The 25,455-nt window shown below is 42.1% G+C and overlaps 1 protein-coding gene across 1 annotated transcript in view; it reads left to right on the forward strand.

The window, feature by feature from the left end:
• The window catches only part of LOC145397474 (cytochrome P450 2L1-like), a 30,716-nt gene that overhangs the window by 2,842 nt on the left and 2,419 nt on the right, over positions 1-25,455 (forward strand). The window contains exons 2-9 of the mRNA XM_080270528.1: positions 2,214-2,313; positions 2,956-3,089; positions 8,058-8,276; positions 12,312-12,511; positions 13,588-13,705; positions 14,847-15,027; positions 15,211-15,328; positions 16,218-16,362. Coding sequence (XP_080126654.1) covers positions 2,214-2,313; positions 2,956-3,089; positions 8,058-8,276; positions 12,312-12,511; positions 13,588-13,705; positions 14,847-15,027; positions 15,211-15,328; positions 16,218-16,362 — 1,215 coding nt within the window. The remainder of the gene's footprint in view (positions 1-2,213; positions 2,314-2,955; positions 3,090-8,057; positions 8,277-12,311; positions 12,512-13,587; positions 13,706-14,846; positions 15,028-15,210; positions 15,329-16,217; positions 16,363-25,455) is intronic.

Here is a 25,455-nt window from a genome sequence, read left to right on the forward strand (position 1 = left end):
TTTGTTGTTGCTGTTGTTTGTTGTTGTTTGTTGTTGTTGTTGTTTGTTGTTTATTGTTATTTTTGTTGTGTTTTGTTGTTCTTGTTTGTTGTTTTGTTGTTCTTGTTTGTTGTTTGTTGTTGTTTGTTGTATCTTGTTGTTCTTGTTTGTTTTTCTTTGGATTATTGTTTCTTATTCTTCTTGTTTTGTTTGTTTTTTGTTGTTTTTGTTTGTCATTGTTTGTTGTTGTTTATTTTGTTGTTTGTTTTCTTTGGATTATTGTTTCTTATTGTTTGTGTTGTTTGTTATTGTTTGTTTGTTGTTGCTTTTGTTTGTCGTTGTTTGTTGTTGTTTGGTGTTGTTTGTTGTTTGTTGTTGTTTCTTTGTTGTTGTGGTTGTTGTTTGTTGTTATTATTTGTTGGTTCTTGTTTTTATTTGTTGTCTGTTGTTGTTTATTGTTGTTTGTTGTTATTTCTTGTTTTTGTTGTTATTGTTTGTTGTTGTTTGTCCATAGCAGGTTAATTATGAGTAAATATTAAGTGTTACACATCCACTTGGTGTTGAGGATGGATACAAACTGAAGAGACGGATATAGTGACTATATTCCTAACACTTCTATCCAACTTGAAGCATACAGGACAGGAAGGTGTAATGAACAAAATAAATCGCTTAGGAAATGGTGTTAGGGAGCCAGGACAGTGCAGAGACAGCATGCCCAGGTGATATGCCTGGTGAACAGGACGTGGGGACCAGCTGAGTTGGTAAAATGTGTAAATGTTAGTCTGTCTGTCTGTCTGTCTGTCGGTCTAGCCAGACGCCATTATCGCGAATGTTAGTTAAGTCTGTAAATGTGTGTAAAATGTGTAAGTAAATGATGAAAACACATAGAGCTGCCACATCTTCTAATGAAATAATGAATGAACAGCAAATGCACTGATTTACATATATTATAATGACTAAGAATACATATTTACTTGAATGGTATTACGAAGTGAAATCAGTGTATGTTGTTGTTACTTTCGCCGATGAAAGCTGGAGTAGATTATGTATTCAATCCTGTTTCTCTGTCTGTGCACAAGCTATCTCAAAAAGTTATCAATGGATTTGAATGAAGTTTTGTGGGCCAAGGAAGAGTCGATTGCATATTGGTGATCATCTGATTTGTGTGGTATAGGCTAAAGCCCTGTCCACACGAGCGGGCAATGCCCGCGGGCACAAGCGAGCAGTTTGCCTGTTGACGGGCTCACCGCTTGTGCCCGGCACAAGCGGTGAGCCCGTGAACAAGCAAACTGCTCGCTTGTGCCCGTGGGCATTGCCCGCTCGTGTGGACAGGGCTTAAGCGTTGGAGGAGGTATGCGCTTTCTGAATGCGCTTACCTTGTTTATTATTGTACTTTCAAATGTTTTTTCTAACGTCCAGCAGTTCTATGTAAATACCGGTAGTTTCCTCATCTTAACTTGGTGATTTTTCTTCCTTTTGCGGATTATTTCAAGTAGTTCGTTGGCACAGCCTAAGTTTAGTAATACAAGTCGGTTCACTTTCCCTCAGTGCGCACTTCTTCGTGACTAGCATCATACTCTTGTGCTAACCTATTGCAGACTCAAATTAAACATTTATAATAGGGGAAAACGAAGAAGGGGAAGAAGTGAGGACATTGTAGTAGGTTACCTCACACCCCTACACCTTCCTTCACACATTTCATATATATATATATATATATATATATATATATATATATATATATATATATATATATATATATATATATATATATATATATAAGGAGGAAAAGGAGAGGTCAAGGAGTGTTACCTCAGGGCTACGAGACCGAAAAGAAAGGCTGCTAGAGATCGAGCAGCGTGGGGAGCGGCCAGTAGGTGACCAAGGTCGATTCAAACAAGTATGTACAAACCTTTATAAATGAACATTGATGATGATGATGGTGATGGTACCAATTACTGTACATCTTTCTCTCATGTTTCAGATCAACATGGGGCTACAACAACAACAACAACAACAACTACTACTACTACTACTACTACTACTACTGCTGCTGCTGCTGCTGCTGCTGCTACTAAACTACTATCTGGCTACCACAATTGTTACCATCACCACCACCACCACCACTACAACAACAACAACAACAACTACTACTACTACTACTACTACTACTACTACTACTATTACTACTGCTACTACTACTACTACTACTACTAGACGTCTCTCGCACACAGGCATCTGGGGTCTTCCTATACTGGGGAAGCTGCCAGACACCTCGACGTCTTTGGCCGAGCAGGTGAAGAAGCTGAGGCCAATTTACGGAGATATAATTACGTGAGTCGCTATACACCATCGTCTTCTTCCTCCTCGCCTTCTTCCTCTTCCTCGACATCGTCCTCTTTCCTCCTCCTCCTCCTCCTCGTTCTCCTGTTTATTCTGTTTATCTGTCTATCTATCTATCCACACCCATGATAACAAGCGTTTGAAAGGCAGAAGGAAAGGAAGAAAATGAATAAAGAGAGAATAAATGAAAACGAAAATAATGAAAAAATAAAACTACAATTTAATCTCTCCATACAGCTGGTCATTCAGTAGTTTCCCCTCAACACAGCTGGTCATTCAGTAGTTTCCTCTCCACACAGCTGGTCGTTCAATAGTTTCCGCTTCACACAGCTGGTCATTCAATAGGTTCCTCTTTACACAGCTGGTCATTCAGTAGTTTCCGCAACACAAAGAGCTTGTCATTCAGTAGTTTCCTCTCCACACGGCTGTTCTCATGAAAGTTTCCTCTCCACAGAGCTGGTCATTCAGTAGTTTCCTCTCCACACAGCTGGTCATTCAAAAGTTTACCCTTCACGCAGCTGGTCATTCGGTAGTTTCCTCTTCGCACAGCTGGTCATTCAGTAGTTTCCTCTTCACACAGCTGGTCAGTAATTTCCTTCCCTCACAGCTGGTCACTCACTCTCTCTCCTGCAGATGGCGCATGGGGAGTCGGGTCAACGTCTTCTTGTGCAACTATGAGGTCATCAAGAGAGCGATGGCAAAGCTGGAGTTGTCAGACAGGCCAGACTTGCATACCTATACTGCATTCGGCAGTGGCTCCGTGCTGGGTGAGAGAGAGAGAGAGAGAGAGAGAGAGAGAGAGAGAGAGAGAGAGAGAGAGAGAGAGAGAGAGAGAGACAGACAGACAGAGACAGACAGACAGACAGACAGAGACAGACAGACAGACAGACAGAGCGTGTTTTTATTCATCTCATCATTAGACACTTCTATTCATTCTTATATAAATCACTACAGGATGGTCCAAGAATACCTTTCCATTACAAACTTACTTGTCGGATTATTGTGTGTTGCGTGGACGGCTTAACATCCTTCTAAGAGCGAGGATGTGGCGGTGGGAATAGGAAATGAATAAGTGATGCAGGATAGACATTGATAATTGTCTGCTGGTGTGGGCTTGGGTGTGGCAATGGGGGTACTAAACAGACAAATGATGCAGAACAGACATTGATAACAGTCTGTTGGTGTAGGTGTGGGTGTGGGTGTGGCAGTGGGGGTTGAAAATGAATAAATAATGCTGGATAGATATTAATAAAGTCTTCTGGTGTGGGCATGGGTGAGGCGGTAGGAGTAGTACTTGTATATAAATAGATGATGCAGGATAGACATTGATAACGATTTGTTGGTGTGTGCGTGGATGTGTTAGCGGGAGTAGGAAGTGAATACATGATGCAGGATAGACCTTGATAACAGTCTGCTGGTGTGGGCGTGGGTGTCGCGGTGGGAGTAGGAAATGAATAGATGATGCATGATAGACACTGATATTTGATTAAGGAGTCTCCACAGCATTGCATACGGACACCATCTATGGTTAAAGAAGCTCCCAAACACCTATTCCTAAGCGGCTTCTTTTGCTTATTACACCTTACTGTCGGTCCCCGTGTTGTTTAAATCATTCTAAAACCGCCATACTCTGCAGAGATAACGTACGAAAGGTTATGACCAGCAGTATACAAAAATAAATCTTGATGAAAGAGGTGTTTTGGAACTTTTTTAACTGATGAGAACACGGACTTTCATCTCCATCTGATTTACAACACTTTTTTGGCTGTCTGATCCATTTCCATAGCACCTCTTCGTGACTAGCCTCATATATCAGTGTTAGTCTAATGTTACGATTCAGCATTCAAGATGGACAACGTCAGTTTTAGGTCAAATCATGGCGCCTCATAACCCAGCCTCGGAGCCCCCGGGGGGGCGGGACCATAAATGCCACCACCTTCCGCCCCTCTCCCGGTGACGACTCGAGGTGCCTGGAACCACTGTCTGACTCTCTTCTTCTTCATTTCTGCAACATTTGAGGCCTTTCCTCTAACTTTCGCTCTGTTGAGCACCACCTCTCCTCCACTAAACCTCACCTTCTTTTTCTAGCTGAGACTCAGCTGTCTGAGGCAACTGACAGCAAACCTTTTTTGTATCCTCCTACTTTCTCTATACTCATTTAAAAACCAACGGTGGCTGTTGTGTATATATACGCAACGACTTATCTTGCTCTTATGTTCCTGAACTCGATTCTTCTGAATTCTCTACACTCTGGCTTCGGCTTTCCTGTCATTCTCTGACTAAATATTTCTGTGCTGTTTACTTATCCCCTAATTCTACTATCAAAAATTCTTCGACTATCTTACTTCTACGATGGAACACATTCTATCCATTTCTAATTTTTCTGAAATCTCCATTCTAGGAGATTTCAATGTTCACCACCACCTTTGGCTCTCCTCTCCTTTCACTGATCCACCTGGTGAACAAGCCTACATCTTTTCTATCGTTAATGACCTAGAACAGCTTGTACAGCACCCTACCCGTATCCCAGACCGCCTTGGAGAGAGCTCCAACATACTTGACCTCTTTCCTACAACTAATCCTTCTGCTTACACTGTTAATCTTTTCTCTCCGTTGGCTCCTCCGATCACAACCTTATCACCTTAACCTGTCCTATCACTCCGGTACGGCCTGTGGTCCCTCCAGGGAAACGTCGCCTGTGGCATTTTGGAGCCGCGGATTGGGAGGGCCTCAGGCAGTACTTTTTTGATTTTCCCCGGAATGATTATTGCTTCCATGGCCGGGAGCCATCTGAGTGTGCCTTGCGCATTATGGAGGTTATTCTCTCGGGCATGGAAGCATACATTCCTTTCTCATATCCTTTGACTAATGCAAGAAAGCCTTGGTTTAATCACGCTTGTTCTTATGCTATCCGCAACAAAGAGAGGGCCTACAAAAGGTACCAGAGCCAACCCCCCCCCCCGAATCACATCATCTTTACGTTTCTGCACGGAATCGTGCTAAGTCTGTTCTTCGCTCTGCAAAAAATAATTTCATCCGTACTAAATGCTCTCAACTCTCCAACTCGAATTCTTCCCACTCCTTCTGGCACCTTGCCAAAAACCTTTCTAACAACTTTACCTCATCATCCTTCCCTCCTCTTTTCTACTCTGATGGTTCTGTAGCTATTTCCTCTACTGATAAAGCAGATCTCTTCGCACAGACTTTCTCCTCCAATTCCACCTTAGACGATTCCGGTGCTGTTCCTCCGTCACTTCCTGCCTCTGACTTCCTCATGGGTGACATTAAAATTTCTTCAGCTGATGTATTTTCTGCCATCACTGGCCTCAATACTAACAAGGCATATGGGCCTGATGGAGTCCCTCCTGTTGTTCTCAAGAACTGTGCTTCTGTGCTTACACCCTGCCTAGGCAAACTCTTTCACCTTTGCCTGTCAACTTGTACCTTTCCTTCTTGCTGGAAGTTTGCTCTCATTCAGCCAGTCTCAAAGAAGGGTGACCACTCCCATCCCTCCGACTATCGTCCAATTGCTTTATCTATCTATCTATCTATTGCCAGATGCCTCAATCCCGTTTGGGGTGGCCACAAACAAATCGCCTCCAAGTCGCCCTGTCCCCCGCCATTTCACTGCCCTGCTCCCAATTCACACCCCCCTCTCTCATATACCTCTCCACCCCATCCCTCCATCTCATCCTCGGCCTCCCCCTCCCTCTTCCCCCCTCCACCTCACTCACATACACTCTCTTCGTCAGTCTTTCACCCTCCATCCTCTCCACATGGCCAAACCACCTCAGTGTGTTCCTCATAACGCTTCCTATCACATCCACATCAACACCACAACGCTCCTTTATATCCGCATTCGTCAGCCTGTCTCTCAATGTGACTCCACAGGCTCCTCTTAAATAACTCATTTCCACTGCTCTCACTCTTGACTTGTGTCCTTCCAACAACGTCCAAGCTCCACTTCCGTACGTTAGAGTTGGTATCGCAATACTGTCATGTAGTAACTTTTTCACTTCCATGCTCACTTCCCTGTTTCTTATCACTGCTTTCAAAGAACCAGCAACCTTTCTTCCCTGCTGTACCCTTTCAAGCACTTCACCCTCCAAACCTCCAATTGCTTTAACGTCCTGTATTTCAAAAGTTTTCGAGTCAGTTCTCAATAGAAAAATTTTAAGGCACCTTTCCTATCACAACCTTATTTCTGATCGTCAGTACTGGTTCCGTCAGGGACGCTCCACTGGCGATCTTCTCATTTACCTTTCAGACTCCTGGTCATCCTCCTTTCAGGACTTTGGCAAAAGCTTTGCCTTTCTACTTGACATCTCAAAGGATTTCGATCGAGTCTGGCATAAATCTTTAATTTCCAAACTGCCCTCTTACGGTTTCTATCCTTCTATCTGTGCCTTCATCGCTAGCTTCCTTTCTGGTCGTTTTATAGCCGCTGTTGTAGACGGCCATCGTTCTTCTCCTAGATCTGTCAACAGTGGTGTTCCTCAGGGCTCTGTCCTATCACCAACTCTCTTCCTTTTATTCATCAATGACCTTCTGAGCTTTACATCTAACCCTATCCATTCATACGCTGATGACTCCACCCTTCACCTTTCCATTCGGTTCCCGCAACGCTCATCTCAGCAGTTACTTCAACAAACAATGGATGAGGCTATGGCACACCTAATGTCTGACTTGGCTCGTATCTCTGACTGGGGTAAAAATAATCTTGTTGTTTTTAATGCATCTATGACTCAGTTCTTACACCTATCAACCCGTCAAAATCTTCCATAGGTATACCCACTAATGTTTAATAATATTCAGCTGATTCCTGCATCATCGTTGAACATGCTTGGGTTTCATTTACTCGGGAGTTATCTTGGAAAGATCATATTACATCTCTTGTAAAATCTGCTTCCAAGAGATTGGGTGTGCTAAGCCGACTCCGTTCTTTCTTTACCCCTGCACAATTGTTGACTCTATACAGGGGTTTTATCCGCCCCTGTATGGAGTACAACTCTCATATGTGGGGAGGCTCCCCACATACAGCTCTTCTCAATAGGGTGGAGTCAAAGGCTTTTCATCTCATTAACTTTCTTCCTCTTACTGACTCCCTTCAACCTCTGTCTCTTCACCGCACTGTTGCATCTTTATCTCTTCTATCGCTACTTTAATGGTCACTGCTCCTCTGAACTGTCTGCATGCATTCCTCCACCTCTATGACGGGTGCGTAGCACACGTCTAGCAGCAAACTCTCATCCCATTTCTGTCCAACTCTCTAATGCAAGAGTTAACCATTACTCCCAGTCCTTCATTTATGCAACAGGTCAGCTCTGGAACTGTCTCCCTCTGTCTGTATTTCCTGCTGCCTATGATCTCCAGTCTTTCAAACGCAGTATGTTCAGGCATCTCGAAATGAATGGATCTTGAATTTGGCTCTCTCTTGTATTTTGTTTTTCTTTTGGAGGGAACTCTTATTGCGGGCTCATGGCCTTTGGTTCCTTCTTCCTAGCATAAAAAAAAAAAAAAAACGTACAGAGAGCAGTAATGTCCTCTACCCTAAGCATCATCTTCAAAAGCAGGATCATGTGAGAGAAGAATTTCTTGCCTGGACCTCTTCTAGTTTCAAGACTTTAGCCTGGAACTGCACATGGTTCCTCTCTACTGGATAAATAAATAGGAATCAATCATCACAAAATACCACAGCTGAATATATACAACTAAACTTACATCCTCTACTGCAGGCATAGCCTTCAGCAACGGGGCCCTGTGGCAGAAAAATCGTCGCTTTGCCCTTCGTCAGCTTCGGGACCTGGGCATGGGGAAGACATGCTTGGAGGAGATGATGCAGAGGGAGGCAGGGTATCTGATTCAAGACTTTAAGAAACATATGGGCAAGGAACAACCACTCCCTCTTTCTCTCGGGTTGGCCATATTGAATGTGGTGTGGAAGATGGTTGCTGGTGAGTTTAACACTAGAACAACGTTCACTGTATTTGCTCGACCCTCTAAAAGGTATGAGTAAACTACATGTCAGCCGTTAATATGAGAAATTTGGGTAAGGACTGAGGGAGGAAGTGGCCTCAAAAAACCCCTCCTCCAGTCCATAAGAAGACTGAACGTAGTCAAGGAGGGGCCCGGTTGTCTCAAAGCTGAAAAAATAGTCACATTTGCTTCTGTTAAGCTACGTGTCTTTCTCAGGCATATCTTTTTGTGACATGAATGCAATATTTGTATATAACATAAATTATACTCCTGGAAGCTCTGAGCACGATTCACGTAAGAGTTCTTATCCTACAGTATGACAATAGAGACAGGATCTGGTTGGCAAGCAGTGGCTGACTGGTGCAGGATTTTTTTTTTTTTTCAAATAACAGAATGGAGGAAGGAAAAACAAATGAATAAAAAAAAAATCATCCATTCACCAGATTACTGGTGTCCTTTGTTCATAAAATATCTGTAACAGTTAGACTTGAACAGCTGTGGGTTGAAATTTGGAGGGAAACAACTCTGGGGAAGCAAGTTCCTGAGAGACGCAGTTTGGGGAATGAAAGATTTCTGATAGGCAGAAGTTCTGCAATATGGCTGAGTGACATTCCAGTCATGAGAGCTACCAGATGCCGGTGTAGCACGAGGGAAGGCATGGAGAAGTGGCACCATGGACGCAACTTCGTCTGAGCATTTGCCAAAAGAATATCTGTAAAATAATGCAAGGGAGGCAGCATTCCTTCTTACTTGCAGGGGAGGTAGTTTATTTCTAATAGCAGGGTTGTTAATAATTCTAACAGCTTTGTTCTGAATTTTGTCTAGTTGTTTTAATGCAACCTCTCCACAACCATTCCACAAGGGTGAGCAATATTCAAGCTGAGAGCGCACATGACTCTTATGAGTTATAGCTAACTGCTCATCAGTGAAGAAGTTACGGACTCTGTACAATAATCCAAGTTTCTTTGAGGCGGATTTAGCAAGTGATCTGACATGAGAGATCCAACTGAGGGCATTGTTATGTGAGATGCCAAGAATTTCAATACTTTTGAAGATGGGAATATTAGTAGCATTGAAGGTAATGTACGAATCTGGCAATATCTGTCTATTAGTAAACTGTATATATTTAGTTTTACTAGCATTAAAAGAGACAAGGTTGTTTTGTCCCCATTCACTGATCGTAGATAGATCTTGATTTATGGAGATGGCTGTCCTGACTTGAGAGGTAGAGATATGAGACTTTGTAAATGGATGTCTGAGTGTGAATGAACTATGTAGTATTGAGTCATCTGCATATGAGTGAATGGGATTGTGGGTGACAGATAAGAGATCATTAATATGAACCAGAAATAGGGTTGGCACCAGAACTGATCCCTGCGGCACGCTGGCATTAATTGAGTGGAAATTGGAATATACATCATCTACTTTAACTCTTATTTTCCTGTTACTAAGATATGAAGAAATCAAAGGAACAAAAGACGTTAGTCCATAGCAAGGGAGTTTGGACAGCAGGAAACGGTGCCATGCTCTATCGAAAGCTTTAGAAATATCAGGAGCTGCTGCATGAGTTTCTCCATGTAGATCAATTGATTGATGGATGGTATGAGTTAGGAGATTGTGTATGTCAGTGGTGGATCTTTCGTGGCGAAAACCATATTGTCTATCACTAATTAAGTTGTTGGATTCAAGATCTTTAACATTGTGCTTACTAATTAATGTTTCATATACCTTACCAAGAGAAGATGTGACAGCTATTGGTCTGTAATCGGGGGGGGGGGGTCAGACGAACTTCCTTTCTTTGGAATTGGGTGGATATTGGCTTCTTTCCATGAATTTGGGAATAAAGAAGTACGTATGCATAGTCTGAATAATTTAGCTAGAACAGAGGCAAGTTCAGGGGAACAGTTTTTCAAAACAATTGGCTGAATTCCATCTGGGCCTGGAGCTTTGTTGGTAGGTAAATTGTCTAGGATGGATTTTACGTATCTTGTCTGTATTTTAAGTGGGACAATTTCGGGAGAGTCAAGTTCTAGTACTGGGACATTCTGGCTGGTATCGTCTATTGTAGAGTTTCTGGCAAAGGTACTAGCAAAGATATCTGCTTTCCCACGTGGGTCATTTGTAATGTTGCCATCTGAAGATTTTAGTGGGGGAATGGAAGATGACTTTTTAAAGTTATTATTGAAAGAATTAAGAGTTGACCAGAATAATCTATTGTCATTTGGGTTGTTAAGTAGTTTTGATGCTTGCTTTTGAAGAAAGTTTGATTTAGATAGATCTAATACAGCTTTTGCATGATTTCTAGCAATTTTGAATTGGGAGAGTGATTCAGATGTTTTTGATTTTAAGTAAGAGTTATATGCTAATGACTTTTGGGCTGTTGCTCTGGCACAGTTGCCATCAAACCATTTTGGAGGTTCGATCTTTTAGAGAACTGTTGACTTGGTATGAATAAATCCATACCAGCTAGTATTTAGTCGCAAATGTGAGACTGAGTAGAATTAGGATCATTAGAGAAGAAAGACTGCCATGGAACATCAGCAAGATAATTTCTAAATCCATCCCAGTTTGCCCTGTCAAAGTGCCGTTGGGTCACCCTGACAGGTTCAGAACGGGGAGGCGTGGGGGGGTTAACTAATGAGGCTTTGATGAAATTGTGGTCAGTGGATTCAAGTGGAGACAGTACCTCTATCCTGTATTGATCTGGATTATTTGTCAAGAATAGATACAAAAGATGGGCATTATGGTCAGGATTATCAGGTATTCTGGTTGGTTGCCTTACCAACTGGGTGAGATTAAACGATTCTGCAAACAGCTCGCATTCTAGACCAGCGTCGTCAGTCCTGGGAGAATGCAATAACCATTCAACATTGTGTATGTTAAAATCACCCAAAATGGTAATTTCGGTGCCAAGGGCAAGGTTAAGGTTGCTCAAGTGAGTGGATATGGAATCAAATACACTGGGTTCCGAAGAAGCATTGGGGGAATGATGAGCTACACAAATATATTTAGTAATGTTTTGACAATTTACTTTATATAATGAGTAATCAAAACTGGATGAAGTGAAGTTTAAAACAATGTCAACTGCATATTGGGATTTGACATAAGAACAGGTGCCGCCCTTGTTACGGAAGTTTGTCAAGAGATGGTAACCGGGAAAACAAAATGGAGATATATCGGTAGAGGGTGAGATTTGTGGTTCTGTGAGGAAAAGGACCAAAGGGGATATGGACTGAAGGAAAAAATGAACTGAATTTAAATTTGTGGTAAGGCCGCGGATGTTGGTGAAGAATAAGGCCGCACTTTCACCTCTTCGCTGAAGAGCATTCCCGGAAATAGCAACAGTCGCTGCTGGCACAGTCGCTTGATGGCGACTGGGAGGACCCTGTGCTGCCAGCCCTATTCTGCCAGTGGTGGCAATCTGAGGTACCACCTCATTTGATAGTAAGATTGCAGCAGCTATTACTAAAAACAATGAATAGAAGGTGTGGTATGTTATGTGCATGTAGTGTGGTGTAGACAGTTGAAGGTAGAGGTATTATGAGAGCATGCTGGCCTACTCTCTGTGTAAATGAATGCACTGAAAATGTTCAGCAAAGGGAAATGGTCAGGATTAAGTCCTGAGGGCTGGTGAAACGGAAGCTCCAGCTCTCCCTATCACCAGCTTGCCATCAACCTCGGGAATACTGCCCTGTTCGACTGGTGCTACAGGGCCTAAAATGGTCTCCAAAAGGACCCTAAACAAAGGTATGATTAGGTTATCATCGACTAGCCCATTGTTAGACACAGAGACGAATGCTGGAGCTGTTCTGGGTGCTCTGCTCTGGACCAGTTCTCTGTTGGGAGACAGCAGCTTTCATATTCTCGGTCTACCATTCTCTCATCAAACATTGCTTGCACACTGTTTTTATTCGTTCAGCTTCCTTTCTGCTTTGCTCGTGCTCCACTTCAACTTTGACATTCCCACATAAATTTCCTTACTGTTTTTTGTCCTTCCTCTGCTTTTTCCCCAGACATGCGTTACGAAATGGACGACCCACGAGGACAGGAAGCCATCGAGTTAGTCGTCTCCAACCACGAATCTCATCAAGGTCCAGTCTTCCTCTTCAACCTCTTCCCTTGGCTTCTTAAAGTAGCCCCTCCCTTCCTCAAGAAAAAACTGGGCTACGATAAATTTCAGCGAGGGGTGGAGCGAATCCAGGATAAAGTTTCTGTGAGTATACATGAGGGTCGGCTATATTGAGTCTTTTGGTGGGAGATACAGGTTAAAGTTTGAACTCTTTATTTTCTCAACGCTCTGGGCTACACAGAACACAAAGAGTGTTGCCCAAAACGTTAGAGAAATGAACGTTTCGGGCTACACAGAATCCATCTTCAGAGAGTGTAGCCCAAAACGTAAAAGAAAATAAAGATTTGAAACACTGTGTCTACCTCCCAACCACCATTTCTTCCTGTATTGGATCATCTGTATAATAAATCTCCCTTGTCAATTCTTATACGTTGTGGGAATGGCTCAGTCTGCTGATGTGGGTCTGGGAGTAGGTTATCTAAGCACAATGAAATGTCACACCTAGTTATAGGTTATGTTTACTTGTAATAAAAATAGCAGTGATAAGTATTCTTCTTTCTTCTTCTTGTTCTTTTTCATTATCTTCTCCTGTTCTTTATCTTCTTCCGTCTCGTCCTCCCCGTCCTCCTCCTCCTCCTCCTCCTCTTATTCGTCTTCTTCTTGTCACGAAGACATGATATGGACAGGATGTGGAGTTGCAACAATGTATTTTTATACCACTGAGCTACATGAAGTAAGTTGCAAAAGGATTAATCTCTGGACCAAGTTAGAAACAGAGAAAAACAAAGAGTACAATATCGAACTGGATAATTGTGGATAGACAAATTAACAAAGACAGGCAACTCAAGGCCATATTAACAATGACAGGCAACTCAAGGACATATTAACAAGGACAGGCAACTCATGGCCATATTAACAAGGACAGGCAACTCAAGGACATATTAACAAGGATAGGCAACTCATGGCCATATTAACAAGGACAGGCTACTCATGGCCATATTAACAAGGACAGGCAACTCAAGGCCATATTAACAAGGACAGGCAACTCAAGGCCATATTAACAAGGACAGGCAACTCATGGCCATATTAACAAGGACAGGCAACTCAAGGACATATTAACAAGGACAGGCAACTCAAGGCCATATTAACAAGGAAAGGTAACTCAAGGACATACTGTAGTAACAAGAACACGCAACTCGAGGCATAGTTTGGTGTTGCAGGAGGTGCTGAAGGATCACAAGGACACACTGGACCCGTCTCACCCCAGGGACCTCATAGACCAGTACCTGATAGCGATGGACCACAACAAAGGAGAGGCAACTGACGCTCCATACACAGGTGAGATTAAGTACCACTGTAGGTGTCATGACACCTCTCCCTAAGTGATTAATTTAAGGATGAGACCATGGATGCCCACTACACAAGTGAGGTTATAGTCAGTATTCTAGGTGGCTTAGAGGGTATCTAGGCTTGTTCCTGCACGATATAAAAGGTGGTACATATAAAATCCTAGAACGATACATCAAAGGTCAAGGTCACTGGGCACGGTCAACCTAAATAATTTTTAATCTATTTAGACCAAACTTTATCGAAGGGTTGAGGATATGGCAAGAATAAATGGATTCAGTTTTGAGTATAATCAGTTAATGATCAGTCACAGGCCAGTGTCACACAGCAAGGCCAACTCAAGCAGTTTTGATGTTATCAGAACCAAACTTTTATTTATTTATTTATTTATTGCATTGTCAGAATGTCACTGTTTGCAGGGTTCAAGGCTATGATATCCACACTGTGCTTGGACATTTTTATTTTTGCCAAGTATCATACTTTAGCTAGGCTCAAATTCCAGACAAATAACTTTCTCACTTCAAATTTCCTCTCATTACTGGATTTGCATGTAATATTAACTGACTTGTGTTTGCTGGGATCATCAGCACCATATCAAGAGCTGTATTTTCGTCATTTAATGAAGCTCCCTGGCACCTCATCCTGAGTTATTAATTTTTGGGTATGGCTGGTTAACATCAACTTGCTTGTTAAATATAGAGTATTGTGGCATATGAAAGACTTAAGAGAAACAGAAGGGAATGACAAAGAGTAATAAGCAAAATAAGCTGCTTGGGAAGAGGTTTTAGGCAGCTTGCTCAACTGACGAGAAGATGGACCCAACTTTCCTCTGAACAGTACCAGAATATTCTGCCTACATTCACACCACCGGTTATCCTTTTCATATTTTTCAGAGTTGGAATTGGATGTTATGATTATCAACTTACTGTTTGCAGGGATTCAGACTGCCATATCCACTCTATGCCTACATTCAAGTCCAGTTATCCCTTTCATTCTTTACAGTGTTGGATTAGAGTGTTGTGATAAACAGTTTAATGTTTACCCAAACTGGGACAAGTATAACCTCCTCTGGGCAGTACCAGAATATTCCGCTTAAATTCAAATTGCCAGTTATCCTTTTCATTTTCTTCAGAGCTGGATTTGCGTACTATGATTATTGACTTACTGCTCGCCGGGACTGAGACAACCTTATCCACCGTGCGCTGGGCCATCTTGTATTTAGCCAAGTACCCGGAGGTGCAGGCCAGGGTGCAGAGGGAAATCGATCAAGAGGTCCCAAGAGACAGCTATCTCTTCTACAATGAGAGGAACAAGTAAGAGAGTTTGGTGGTAGAATCTCACTGTCTGCCTGCCTATCTGTCTGTCTGTCTGTCTGTCTCTCTCACAGCATTCCCAGTTCCAGCTTTCCATATGACCCGCCAGAGGGCCATGTAAGAACATTAATTTTGGTGGTACAACTATTCTCTCTCTCTCTCTCTCTCTCTCTCTCTCCCCAGACTACCGTACCTGGAGGCAGTGATTCATGAGGTGCACCGTATTGTCTCTCTGATCCCTTTGGCCGTCGCTCACGCCGCCTCTGCAGACATCATGCTGGACGGGTACCTCATTCCCAAGGTTAGTGACCGTGATTAGAATCCAGGAGACCCGTATTCTTGGAGGCTCCGTAGTTCCACTTCCTAAGTGATTTATCATGCTTATTACATCTTTAATACGGTGCTGTATTGTGTGCTATTTATATAATTTCAGTATAGCAGCAATGACACAGAAGTTGATATTGATTCACTGTGTATAACAAAAATCAGTAAGAAACAAATGTTGTGAAATATCCGAAGCCACTTAGAACAGCCAGGAAGAAAATTAGAAAGAGTATATAAAAAATATAAAAAATCATGTTATTAAAGTAGTTAAGGTGAAAATAAGGAAAAATCTTTGAAAATGCACAATATCCACATTATTACCAGCTGTGATGGATATGATGGTATTGTTTTCAGTTTTTCTGTGTGTCAGTGTGTGTGTGTGTGTGTGTGTGTGTGTGTGTGTGTGTGTGTGTGTGTGTGTGTGTGTGTGTGTGTGTGTGTGTGTGTGTGTGTGTGTGTGTGTGTGTGTGTGTGTGTGTGTTAGCACGATAACTTCGCAACCGCTCAAGATTTCACAAAATTTTATAGGTGTGTAGTAGGGATGATAATCTCCGACTAGTTCGAAATTGGTGAAGGTAGGTCAAGGTCAAAGTCATATTCCGAGCCGCGCTAGATATGTATCGGCTCGCGGCTGGTGTGATTCCCTCCTTGGAGGTGCTTTTGATTATAATAATTATAATAATAATAATATTAACAACAACAATAATAATAATAATAATAATAATAATAATAATAATAATAATAATTATTATTATTATTATTATTATTATTATTATTATTATTATTATTATCATTATTATTATTATTATTATTATTATTATTATTATTATTATTATTATCATCATCTTTATTATTATTTATACCAGGGCACAGTGGTTGTCCCTCACCTGGAGTTCTGCCACAAAGATTCTCAGTTCTGGGACCAACCAAACGAATTCAACCCAGACCACTTCCTCAACCCAGACGGCTCATTTAACAACAGGAAGGAGGGGTTTCTGCCATTTGGAATTGGTATGTTGATGATAAGGAAAGATAAGGCAAAGAAAACAGTCATCATTTTCATCGTCATCATCATCATCATCATCATCATCATCACTCATCATTATTGACACTATATTATTTTTACTTTAACTTTGCCAGATTTTTTTTTCATCTTTTTCCAGCCTATTTCTTGTAGTTTTAGTGAGTCCGGAAGTGCAGCAGTGTGTGACTGAATGGAAGGACGTGTCATCGAGACCGATGTGGGTGAAAGCGAAATTTGAACGTGAATTATGGGTACCTGTGAGTGCATATGGGCATGGTAGTTGAAAGGGATATAGAAAAGAGGAAGTCTTTCTGGAATGATGTTGATGAGTGTCTACAGAGATTTGGAGCTAATGTGAATGTGGTAATGACTGGAGATCTGAATGCTAGAGTGAGAAACGTAGCAGTTGAAGGTGTAGTTGGTATGCATGATGTGCCTGGAAGAAATGAAAATGGGGAATGAATGATAGGGATGTGTGTTGAGCGAGTAATGGTGACTGGAAATACCTTATTTGAGAAGAAAGATATTTATAGGTATACATGGGTGAGACAGGAGGCTGGAAGGGTTGTTGATAGAGCACTGGACTATGTGGCTGTGTCCAGGAATGTAGGAGGAAGAATGTTGGATGTGAGAGTTTGAGAGGGGAGGGTGGAGGTATGTCTGACCACTACCTGGTGGAGGGAAAGTTGGAAATAGGTAAAAGATGGGTGAGAGCTAGGAGAGTTGTGTGTGGCAGGGAGGTTTCAAAAGTGAATGAGTTGGATAAAAGAGAGAAAATGACAGAGTATCAGGAGAAATTGAAAGACGAGTGGAGCGCAGTGAAAGATCAGGAAAATGGCAGTGTGGAGGAGGAATGGCAGTTGTTTAAGAGTGCTGTGGTAGGGCATGCGGAAAAAGCATGTGGTGTAAGACGAGTGGGTGGTGGTGTTAGAGAGGGAAGAGAATGGTGGTGCGAGGAAGTAAGTATAGCTGTGGCTGAGAAGAAACGTGGATATGAAGTGTTGCTGCAGAGGAAGGATGAGGTATGATGTGAGAGGTATAAGGAAAAGAGGAATAGGGCGAGAAGGACTATGCATGATGCTATAGTGACAGAAGATGAGAGGTGGCGTAGGTGGATGACAGTGAATTTTCAACAGAATAAGAAAATGTTTTGGAAGGAGGCAAAAAGGGTGCGAAAGGGAGAGTCTGGGAAGGAAGATCGAGGAAACGGAGAGGATGGAAGGATGTTAACTGAGATGGATGTAGTAAGGGAGAGATGGGCGGAGTATTTTGAAAGATTGCTGAATGTGGAGGAGGAGAGAGAGACTGAAAATGTGGCAGATGGAAGGGTGCAAGGAATGAATGTGTTGTGAGAGCTGAATGATTCTTTGATCACACTGGAAGAAGTACAGGAGGCAATAAAGAAGATGAAAACAGGGCAAGCTGTAGGTATGGATGGGTGTGCTGTGGAATGCCTGAAAGTTGGTGGAGCGACTATAGTTGAGTGATTAGTAAGACTGTTGAATGTGTTTTGTGAGAGGTATGGTGCCAGTTGAGTGGGTAAGTGCTTATGTGGTTCCGTTGTATAAAGGTAAGGGTCATAAGTATGAATATACTAGCTTTTAGGGGTATAAGTCTTTTGAGTGTTGTCAGTAATAAGAGAGTTTGACAGGGTACAGAGGAAGTGATTGGTGATGAGCAGTGTTGCTTTAGGAGAGGGAGGGATGCGTGGATCAGGTGTTTGCTGTGAGACAGGTGTGTGAAAAATATTTAACCAGAGGTAAAGATGTGTTTTAGGCTTTCATGAATTAAGAGAAATTGTATGATAGAATTGATAGGGAGGATTTGTGGACTGTTTTAAGGTTGCGTGGACTTAATGGTAGGTTGCAAAAAGAAGTGATTTTTTTTTTTTTGTAAATAGTAGAGCAAATGTAAGAGTGGGAAATACTGTAGGTGATAGGTTTCCCAAGAGAGAGGGGCTGCGGCACAGATGTGTAATGTCGCCTTGATTGTTTATTATTCACATGGATTGTGTTGTAAGGGAGGTGAATGCAAAAGTGTTAGGTGGAGGTCTGAGGCTTGTGAATGATGATCGTAGTGAGTGGAATCTGAATCAGCTGCTGTTTGCGGATGATACTGCACTGGTGGCTAATTCAGAGGAGAGATTGAGACAGTTGATAGAAGAGTTTGGAAAGGTGTGTGAAAGGAGGAAATTGAGAGTAAGTGAGAATATTAGTAAAGTGTGGAATTGTACGAGGTCCGTAGATGGTTGGAGGTGGAATATAGTTTTGAAGGGTGAGTTGCTTAAGGAGGCAGATTGTTTTAAGTATTTAGGGTCACATGTCGCTGTGGATGGATGAATAGATGCAGAAGTGAAGTTTAGAATGAATAAAATATGAAAGGTGTTTGGAGGAGTGAAAAAGTGTTCAGATGTTGTTCGCTTAGAATGGATGCAAAAAGAAGGCTGTATGGGAGTGTTGTGGCGCTGACTGTGTTATATGGGGCTGAAACTTGGAATATTAGTGTAGCAGAGAGGAATAGTTTGAATGTAATATAGATGAGGTGTCTGCGGAGTATGTGTGGATTGGCGCATATGGATCGAGTGAGAATTGATGAAGTGCGAAGGAGAACTGGAGTTGTGCGGCACATGACTGATTGAGTTGAGCAAAGGGTGTTGCGATGGTTTGGGCGTAATATGGAGAGAATGGATGATCGGTGCTTGGTGAAAAAGATAATATGATCGGATATGAGAAGTGTAAGGCTGAGAGGAACACCACAGATAGAATGGCTGGACAGTGTGAAAAAAGCGCTGGATGCGAGAGGGATGTCTGTTGAGCAAGGAAGAGTGATAGAAATAATTGGAGAGAGATTGTGAATGAACAAATGATGACGCAGCCCTTAGGGGATATTCTCCTGCATTTGGTCTGATCAGCTGATCAGGAAAGGAGTGGGTAAGGGGATGGGTCCATTATGATGTGGCAGAGGTAAACCAGCTCTGCTGTCGGGCCCTGTTGCAGGTGTCGCTGACAGTACTGCGCAGTTGACCCTCGTGCGGTGTGGTGCGGTGAGGATCTGTCCCTTCTCCCCCTGGGGCTAAGAAGCGAATGAATATGTTTGTGTGGATGAGTTAATTAGGATTGTGTCTTCCTGTCTCGGCTACCTCCATTTCTTGGGGGAAGCAGCCTAGGTATATTGATTGATAGATTTCTTGTAGCTCAGAGCCTAGACAATACTATGGTTCTCCCTCTTTTCCACAGGATTTCTTCATGACTAGCATCCTCTTATGCTAATCTACTGTTATAACTCAGCATTCACGATCTAGGGACGGCCATTTTTCTGCCAAGCTATAGTGAATCCGATATATTCTTATTGTCATACATTGTCATTTTCCTGGCTCTTCTTCAAGTCCACACCAGCTCTTATTCCAGTGCACACCAGCTCTTGTTGCAGCCCTCACCAGCTATTATTCCAGTCCACACCAGCTGTTATTGCAGCCTACACCAGCTCTTTTTCCAGTCCACACTAACCATTATTCAAGCCCACACCAGCTCTTATTCCAGCCCACTCCAGCTCTTATTCCAGTCCACAACAGCTATTATTCCAGTCCACACCAGCTCTTATTACAGCCTACACCAGCATATTCCAGAACACACCAGCTCTTACTTCAGTCCACATCAGCTTTTATTCCTGCCCATGCCACCTCTTATTCCAGCCCTTATTTCAGCTCCTTTTCGAGACCACGACAGCTCTTAAGCCAGTCCCCACCAGTTTATATTCTAGTCCTTATTCTAACCCTTATTCCAGCCCACACAAGCTCTAATTCCAGCCCACACCAGTTCTTATTCCAGCTCACACCAAATCTTATTCCAGTCCACACCAGCTCTTATTCCATCCCACAAGAGCTCTTTTTCCAGCTGACACCAACTCTTATTCCAGCCCACACCATGTCTTATTTCAGCCCATACAAGCTCTTTCTCCAGTCCGCACCAGCTCTTATTCTAGACTACACCAGCACTTATTCCAGCTAATACATGCTCTTATTCCAGTCCACACCAGCTCTTTTTGCAGTTCACACCTGCTCTTATTCCAGCCCACACGAGGTCTTATTCCAGCCCACATCAGCTTTTTTTTCCAGTCCACACCAGTTCTTACTCCAGTCCACACCAGCTCTTATTCCAGTTCACACCAGCTCTTATTCTATTCTACACCAGCACTTATTCCAGCTAATACATGCTCTTTTTCCAGTTGTTACGGAACAGAGAAAGATAATGTACACTTTAAGTGAGAATACTAAAAATCACTACTGTCCCGTAAAGTTCCAGGTTCAAAACAAAAGAGTTAGGTAAAATTACAAGTTAAAGTTTAATGCTCAAACTAACAACAAAACATTCAGGACTCATAAGGATAATGTAATGGCAAAAAACAGGTTAAATATATGGTTAACTGCAATAGCCTCTATTAACACGAAATTAGCATGAGTAAATTTATCTAAGTCAGCCCTGATAAAATGAGAATACTAGATAATACTCAGTGAATGCAAGATATATTATTACAGATACAAAATATTATTAACAATGACTGACATCCAAACTTTACATTAATCACAAAAACCTCACTAGGCCTACAAATTAACACCTTATGCTATACAGTACAAGAACAAAATGTAATAACACTCATACTCAAATTACACAGCTGCTAGATGGTTGGAGACTTCCTGAGCACTCACAATAATAACAACTGTACAGGGGAGGACAGAGATGTGAACAAAATGAGGAGTAGATCTAAGTGGCAATTAATGCAGAGACTGAGCTCATTATATAGGGGCCGGCAGAGCTTGATACAACTTGTAAGAAGGACGCGCAAATGAAGCCAGAGGGGACAAAGAGTTGACACTCCTGCACTGAACAACAGAAAGAACGACTTACTCTACTATAAGGGAGGACGGGGGTAGTGAGGTAAAAACATACTGTACGTTAGAATTACACAAAGGATGATGAAATCATAGGCTATGTAACACCTCCCCACAAAGAAAAAGAAATTTACAAAGGAAATTTCTTATTACTCTAAAACAATCTGTCTAAAGTCTAGATAAGCAATCTGCAATAACATTTTCTTTCCCCTTGACATGTTGTATGTCTAATGAATACTCCTGAAGAAGTAGACTCCATCTTGTCAATCTCTGATTTTTATCTTTAAACTTACTAAGGAATTTCAGTGGGTTATGATCGGTATAAATGACTATGGGGTCAAAACCAGAACACAGATAAAATGAAAAATGCTGTAAACCCAAAATCAAGGCCAAAAGCTCTTTCTCAATAGTTGAGTAGTTCTTTTGAGGTGGAGTGAACTTCTTACTGTAATAAGATACAGGGTGTTCAATACCCTGATCATCCTCTTGTAGCAAAACAGCCCCAGCTCCTGTATCACTTGCATCAACAGCCATCTTAAAAGGCTTAGCAAAATTTGGAGTAGCGAGCACTGGCTGACTTAATAGGATAGCTTTAAGTTTGTTGAAAGAGGATTCACAGTTATCGGTCCAGACAAATTTAACTCCCTATTTCAGTAGGTCTGTAAGTGGTGATACAAGAATTGAAAAGTTAAGAACAAATCTCCTGTAATAACCTACCATTCCCAAAATCTTTGTAGCTCTTTCCTACTTTTAGGTCTGGGAAGATCACTTATAACCTGAACCTTAGCTCCTGGTGGTGCAACATGTCCATCACCAATTACGTACCCAAGGTACTGAACTTTAGCTTGACCAAACTCACACTTTGATAAATTAGCTACAAGATTAGCCTGAACCAAACGGTCAAGAAATTTACTGACATGGCATAGGTGATCTTTCCAGTTGTCACTGAAGATTAATACATCATCAATATAAACAACACACCCTGCCAAACCCTCTGTTACAACATTCATGAGCTTCTGAAATGTGGCTGGTGCATTCTTCATACCATATGGCATTACAGAACATGCAAAAGTCTTTCCTAGTGTTACAAAACATGAGATCTCCCTAGCACATTCAGTCATAGGTACTTGCCAGTATCCCTTTAACAAATCAAACTTACTTATGTACCTAGCCTTTCCGATCTTGTCTATGCAATCTTCCACACGAGGGAGAGGGTAAGTGTCTGTTTTGGTTATCTGATTAACACGTCTGTAATCAATGCAAATTCGCTGTGACCCACCTGGTTTAGGGACTAGAGTGACAGGAGAACTCCACTCACTCCGACAGGGCTCAATCATCTTGTGGTCCAACAGGTAGCCAAGCTCCTTCTCGATGAGAGGAACTTTCACTGGGTTCACACGGTAAGGAGGCAATTTAATTGGCTTTGTGTCTCCAACATCGACATCATGCATCAACACAGTGGTTCTTCCTGGAGTGGCACGGAACACTTGCGGGTACTCCTGCAGTAATGACGAAGACTCCTGCCTTTCCTCGGGAGCTAGATGAGAAAGCTTAGTCTGGAGATCATTCATGATATCAGGATTCTTCCCCAAACTATCACTCGAGCTCATGGGAGAACTTCACTTGCAGACTCGGGTGGAAGAGCTACAGTGCAGACTGGATTATTTTCGTCCCGCCTGTGATATAACTTTAGCATGTTGATGTGACAAAGTTGCTTGTTCTTTCTACGATCTGGTGTGGCGATGACATAGTTGACATCACTGAGTTCTTCTCCACGAAGTAAGGACCACTAAACTTGGCTTGAAGAGGTTGCCCATGCACTGGTAGCAGAATCAAAACCTGATCTCCTGGCTGAAAGTGGCGTAACCTGGACTTCTTATCATACCAAGTCTTCATCTTCTCCTGAGCAGCTCCTAAATTCTCTCTCGCCAGCTGTAAAGCAGTGGACAGCCGTTCTTTGAACTTCATCACATACTCCAGCAGGTTGACGTCATCTTCCTCCGACAGCCAGCATTCCTTGAGTAGCTTAAGGGGTCCTCTTACTTCATGGCCAAACAGTAGTTCAAAGGGTGAGAAGCCCAGTGATTCATTTGGAGATTCTCTTGTGGCAAATACAACGAATGGAAGACCTTTATCCCAGTCTTTCTGATGTTCCAAACAGTATTTCTTGAGCATCGATTTGAGTGTTTGATGATATCTCTCCAATGCTCCTTGGGTCTGGGGATGGTAAGCTGAAGACGTGATCTGGGTGATGCCCAACTCTTTCAGAGACTGCTTGAAAACATTTGACATGAAATTACTTCCCCGGTCTGACTGTACCTCCTTGGGCAGACCAAACTTTGTGAAGAACCCCAGCATTTCCTTAACCATGTTCTTTGCTGAGATATTTCTAAGTGGAATGGCTTCAGGATAACGAGTAGCCATATCAATCAGGGTCAACACATAAGAAAATCCTGAAGAAGTCTTAGGAAGAGGGCCCACAATATCCACCAACACACGGGTGAATGGCGCCTCAAAAGGAAGAATGGGAACTAGAGGTGCAACCTTTTCGGTCTGATTACACTTCCCCACAACTTGACAGGTGTGACAAGAATTACAATACCAGGAAACATCCCTGAAGATACCTGGCCAGTAGAAGTGTTTCAAAATGCGTGCTACAGTCTTCCTCACTCCAAGGTGTCCTGCCAAACTGGAATCATGAGCCACTCGAATGATATCATGCCTACAAACACGAGGGATGACAACTTGATGTACAACCTCCCATTCACAGTCGGCTGATGCTGTTGGGGGTCTTCACTTCCTCATAAGTACTCCTGACTTTATATAATAACAAGTAGAAGCACCAGCTGACTCTTCCTCACTGCTAGCAGAGTTAGCTGGACCTTTCAACTCAGGGTCAGCAACCTGCAACTCAACCAACTCTTGACGGGACAAATTATCAACACTACGGGGTACTGCCTCATCTGGTGAGTGGTCCAAATTAGCAAGAAAAGTGTCAGCTAGGATAACATCATCATCATCATCATTATCCTCTAAGTCACCAGTAACTTTAGACTTAGCCCTAGTGACAGCACATGCAGGGAACACATCAGGGACATCACAATCCTGGGCCGCAGCCACTGGCTCACTAGACAACTGAGGAGCTGGACACACTTGACTTCCACCAATATCATTTCCAAGTAAGAAAGTTACACCTGACATTGGGAGTGTCTCAACCAACCCAACCATAACGGAACCATTAACAAAACCAGACTTTAAATTCACTCTGCACAGAGGGACAGAGAAGTAATTATTCCCTACACCTTGTAAGATTACAATTTCATCAGAGGAATTAACATTAGAGCCTATAACACTGGTCAGCATAAGGGATTGGCAAGCACCTATATCACGATATATTTTAACTGATTTCCTGTCATTACTGTCCAGAGGACTGACAAAACCATCAGACAGGAAATTAGCACATGAACTCTTGAGAGTGTCACCCACGTCACTGCTCAAAAGAGGAGCTCCATCATGAGAATTTAATTTACCCCTCAAAGCAGGTTCAGTTAACTCGGTTAAAGAATTCTGGGAACTCTCAAGGGTGGACACTAGACCAATTGACTGAATATTTAAAGACTCCTTTTTGTTCACATCACGCTGTCTCCTGAAACATTTCTCCGTAGTATGACCAAGCTTACTACAATAAGTACATTTACTTTTCTGAAATCTAGAGGTGAAACTGGTATTTGCTTCCTGAGAAACATCATCTTTATTCTCTTTCCTGTTACCTGTACTCTGAGTAGAGGCAACGTACTTACTCTCAGCTTTCCTTTTCTCTCTAGAATATCTCTTGTGAGTGAGAATATATTCATCAGCTAAAACTGCAGCATCAGACAAATTATCTATTCTTCTCTCATCAAGATATAGGCTTACATCTTTACTAATACACCTTTTGAAATCCTCCAGCAAAATCATCTGCTTAAATTTGTCAAAATCAGAATCCACATTCTTAGAATTTAACCACTGCTCTAACAGATCTTCTTTGATTTTTGCATACTCAACATGGGATTGCTTATCTTGCTTATAAGTTGTCCTAAATTTTACTCTATAGGCTTTAGGAACAAGCTCATAGGCCTTAAGAATCAAGCTCTTAACTACATCATAATTATCAGATTGATCCTGAGGCAAAGATGCATAAGTTACTTGAGCT

This window comes from Coenobita brevimanus, chromosome 41, assembly GCF_032717465.1.
Source record: "Coenobita brevimanus isolate Jiangsu-jjx chromosome 41, ASM3271746v2, whole genome shotgun sequence".
Lineage (NCBI taxonomy): Eukaryota > Metazoa > Arthropoda > Malacostraca > Decapoda > Coenobitidae > Coenobita > Coenobita brevimanus.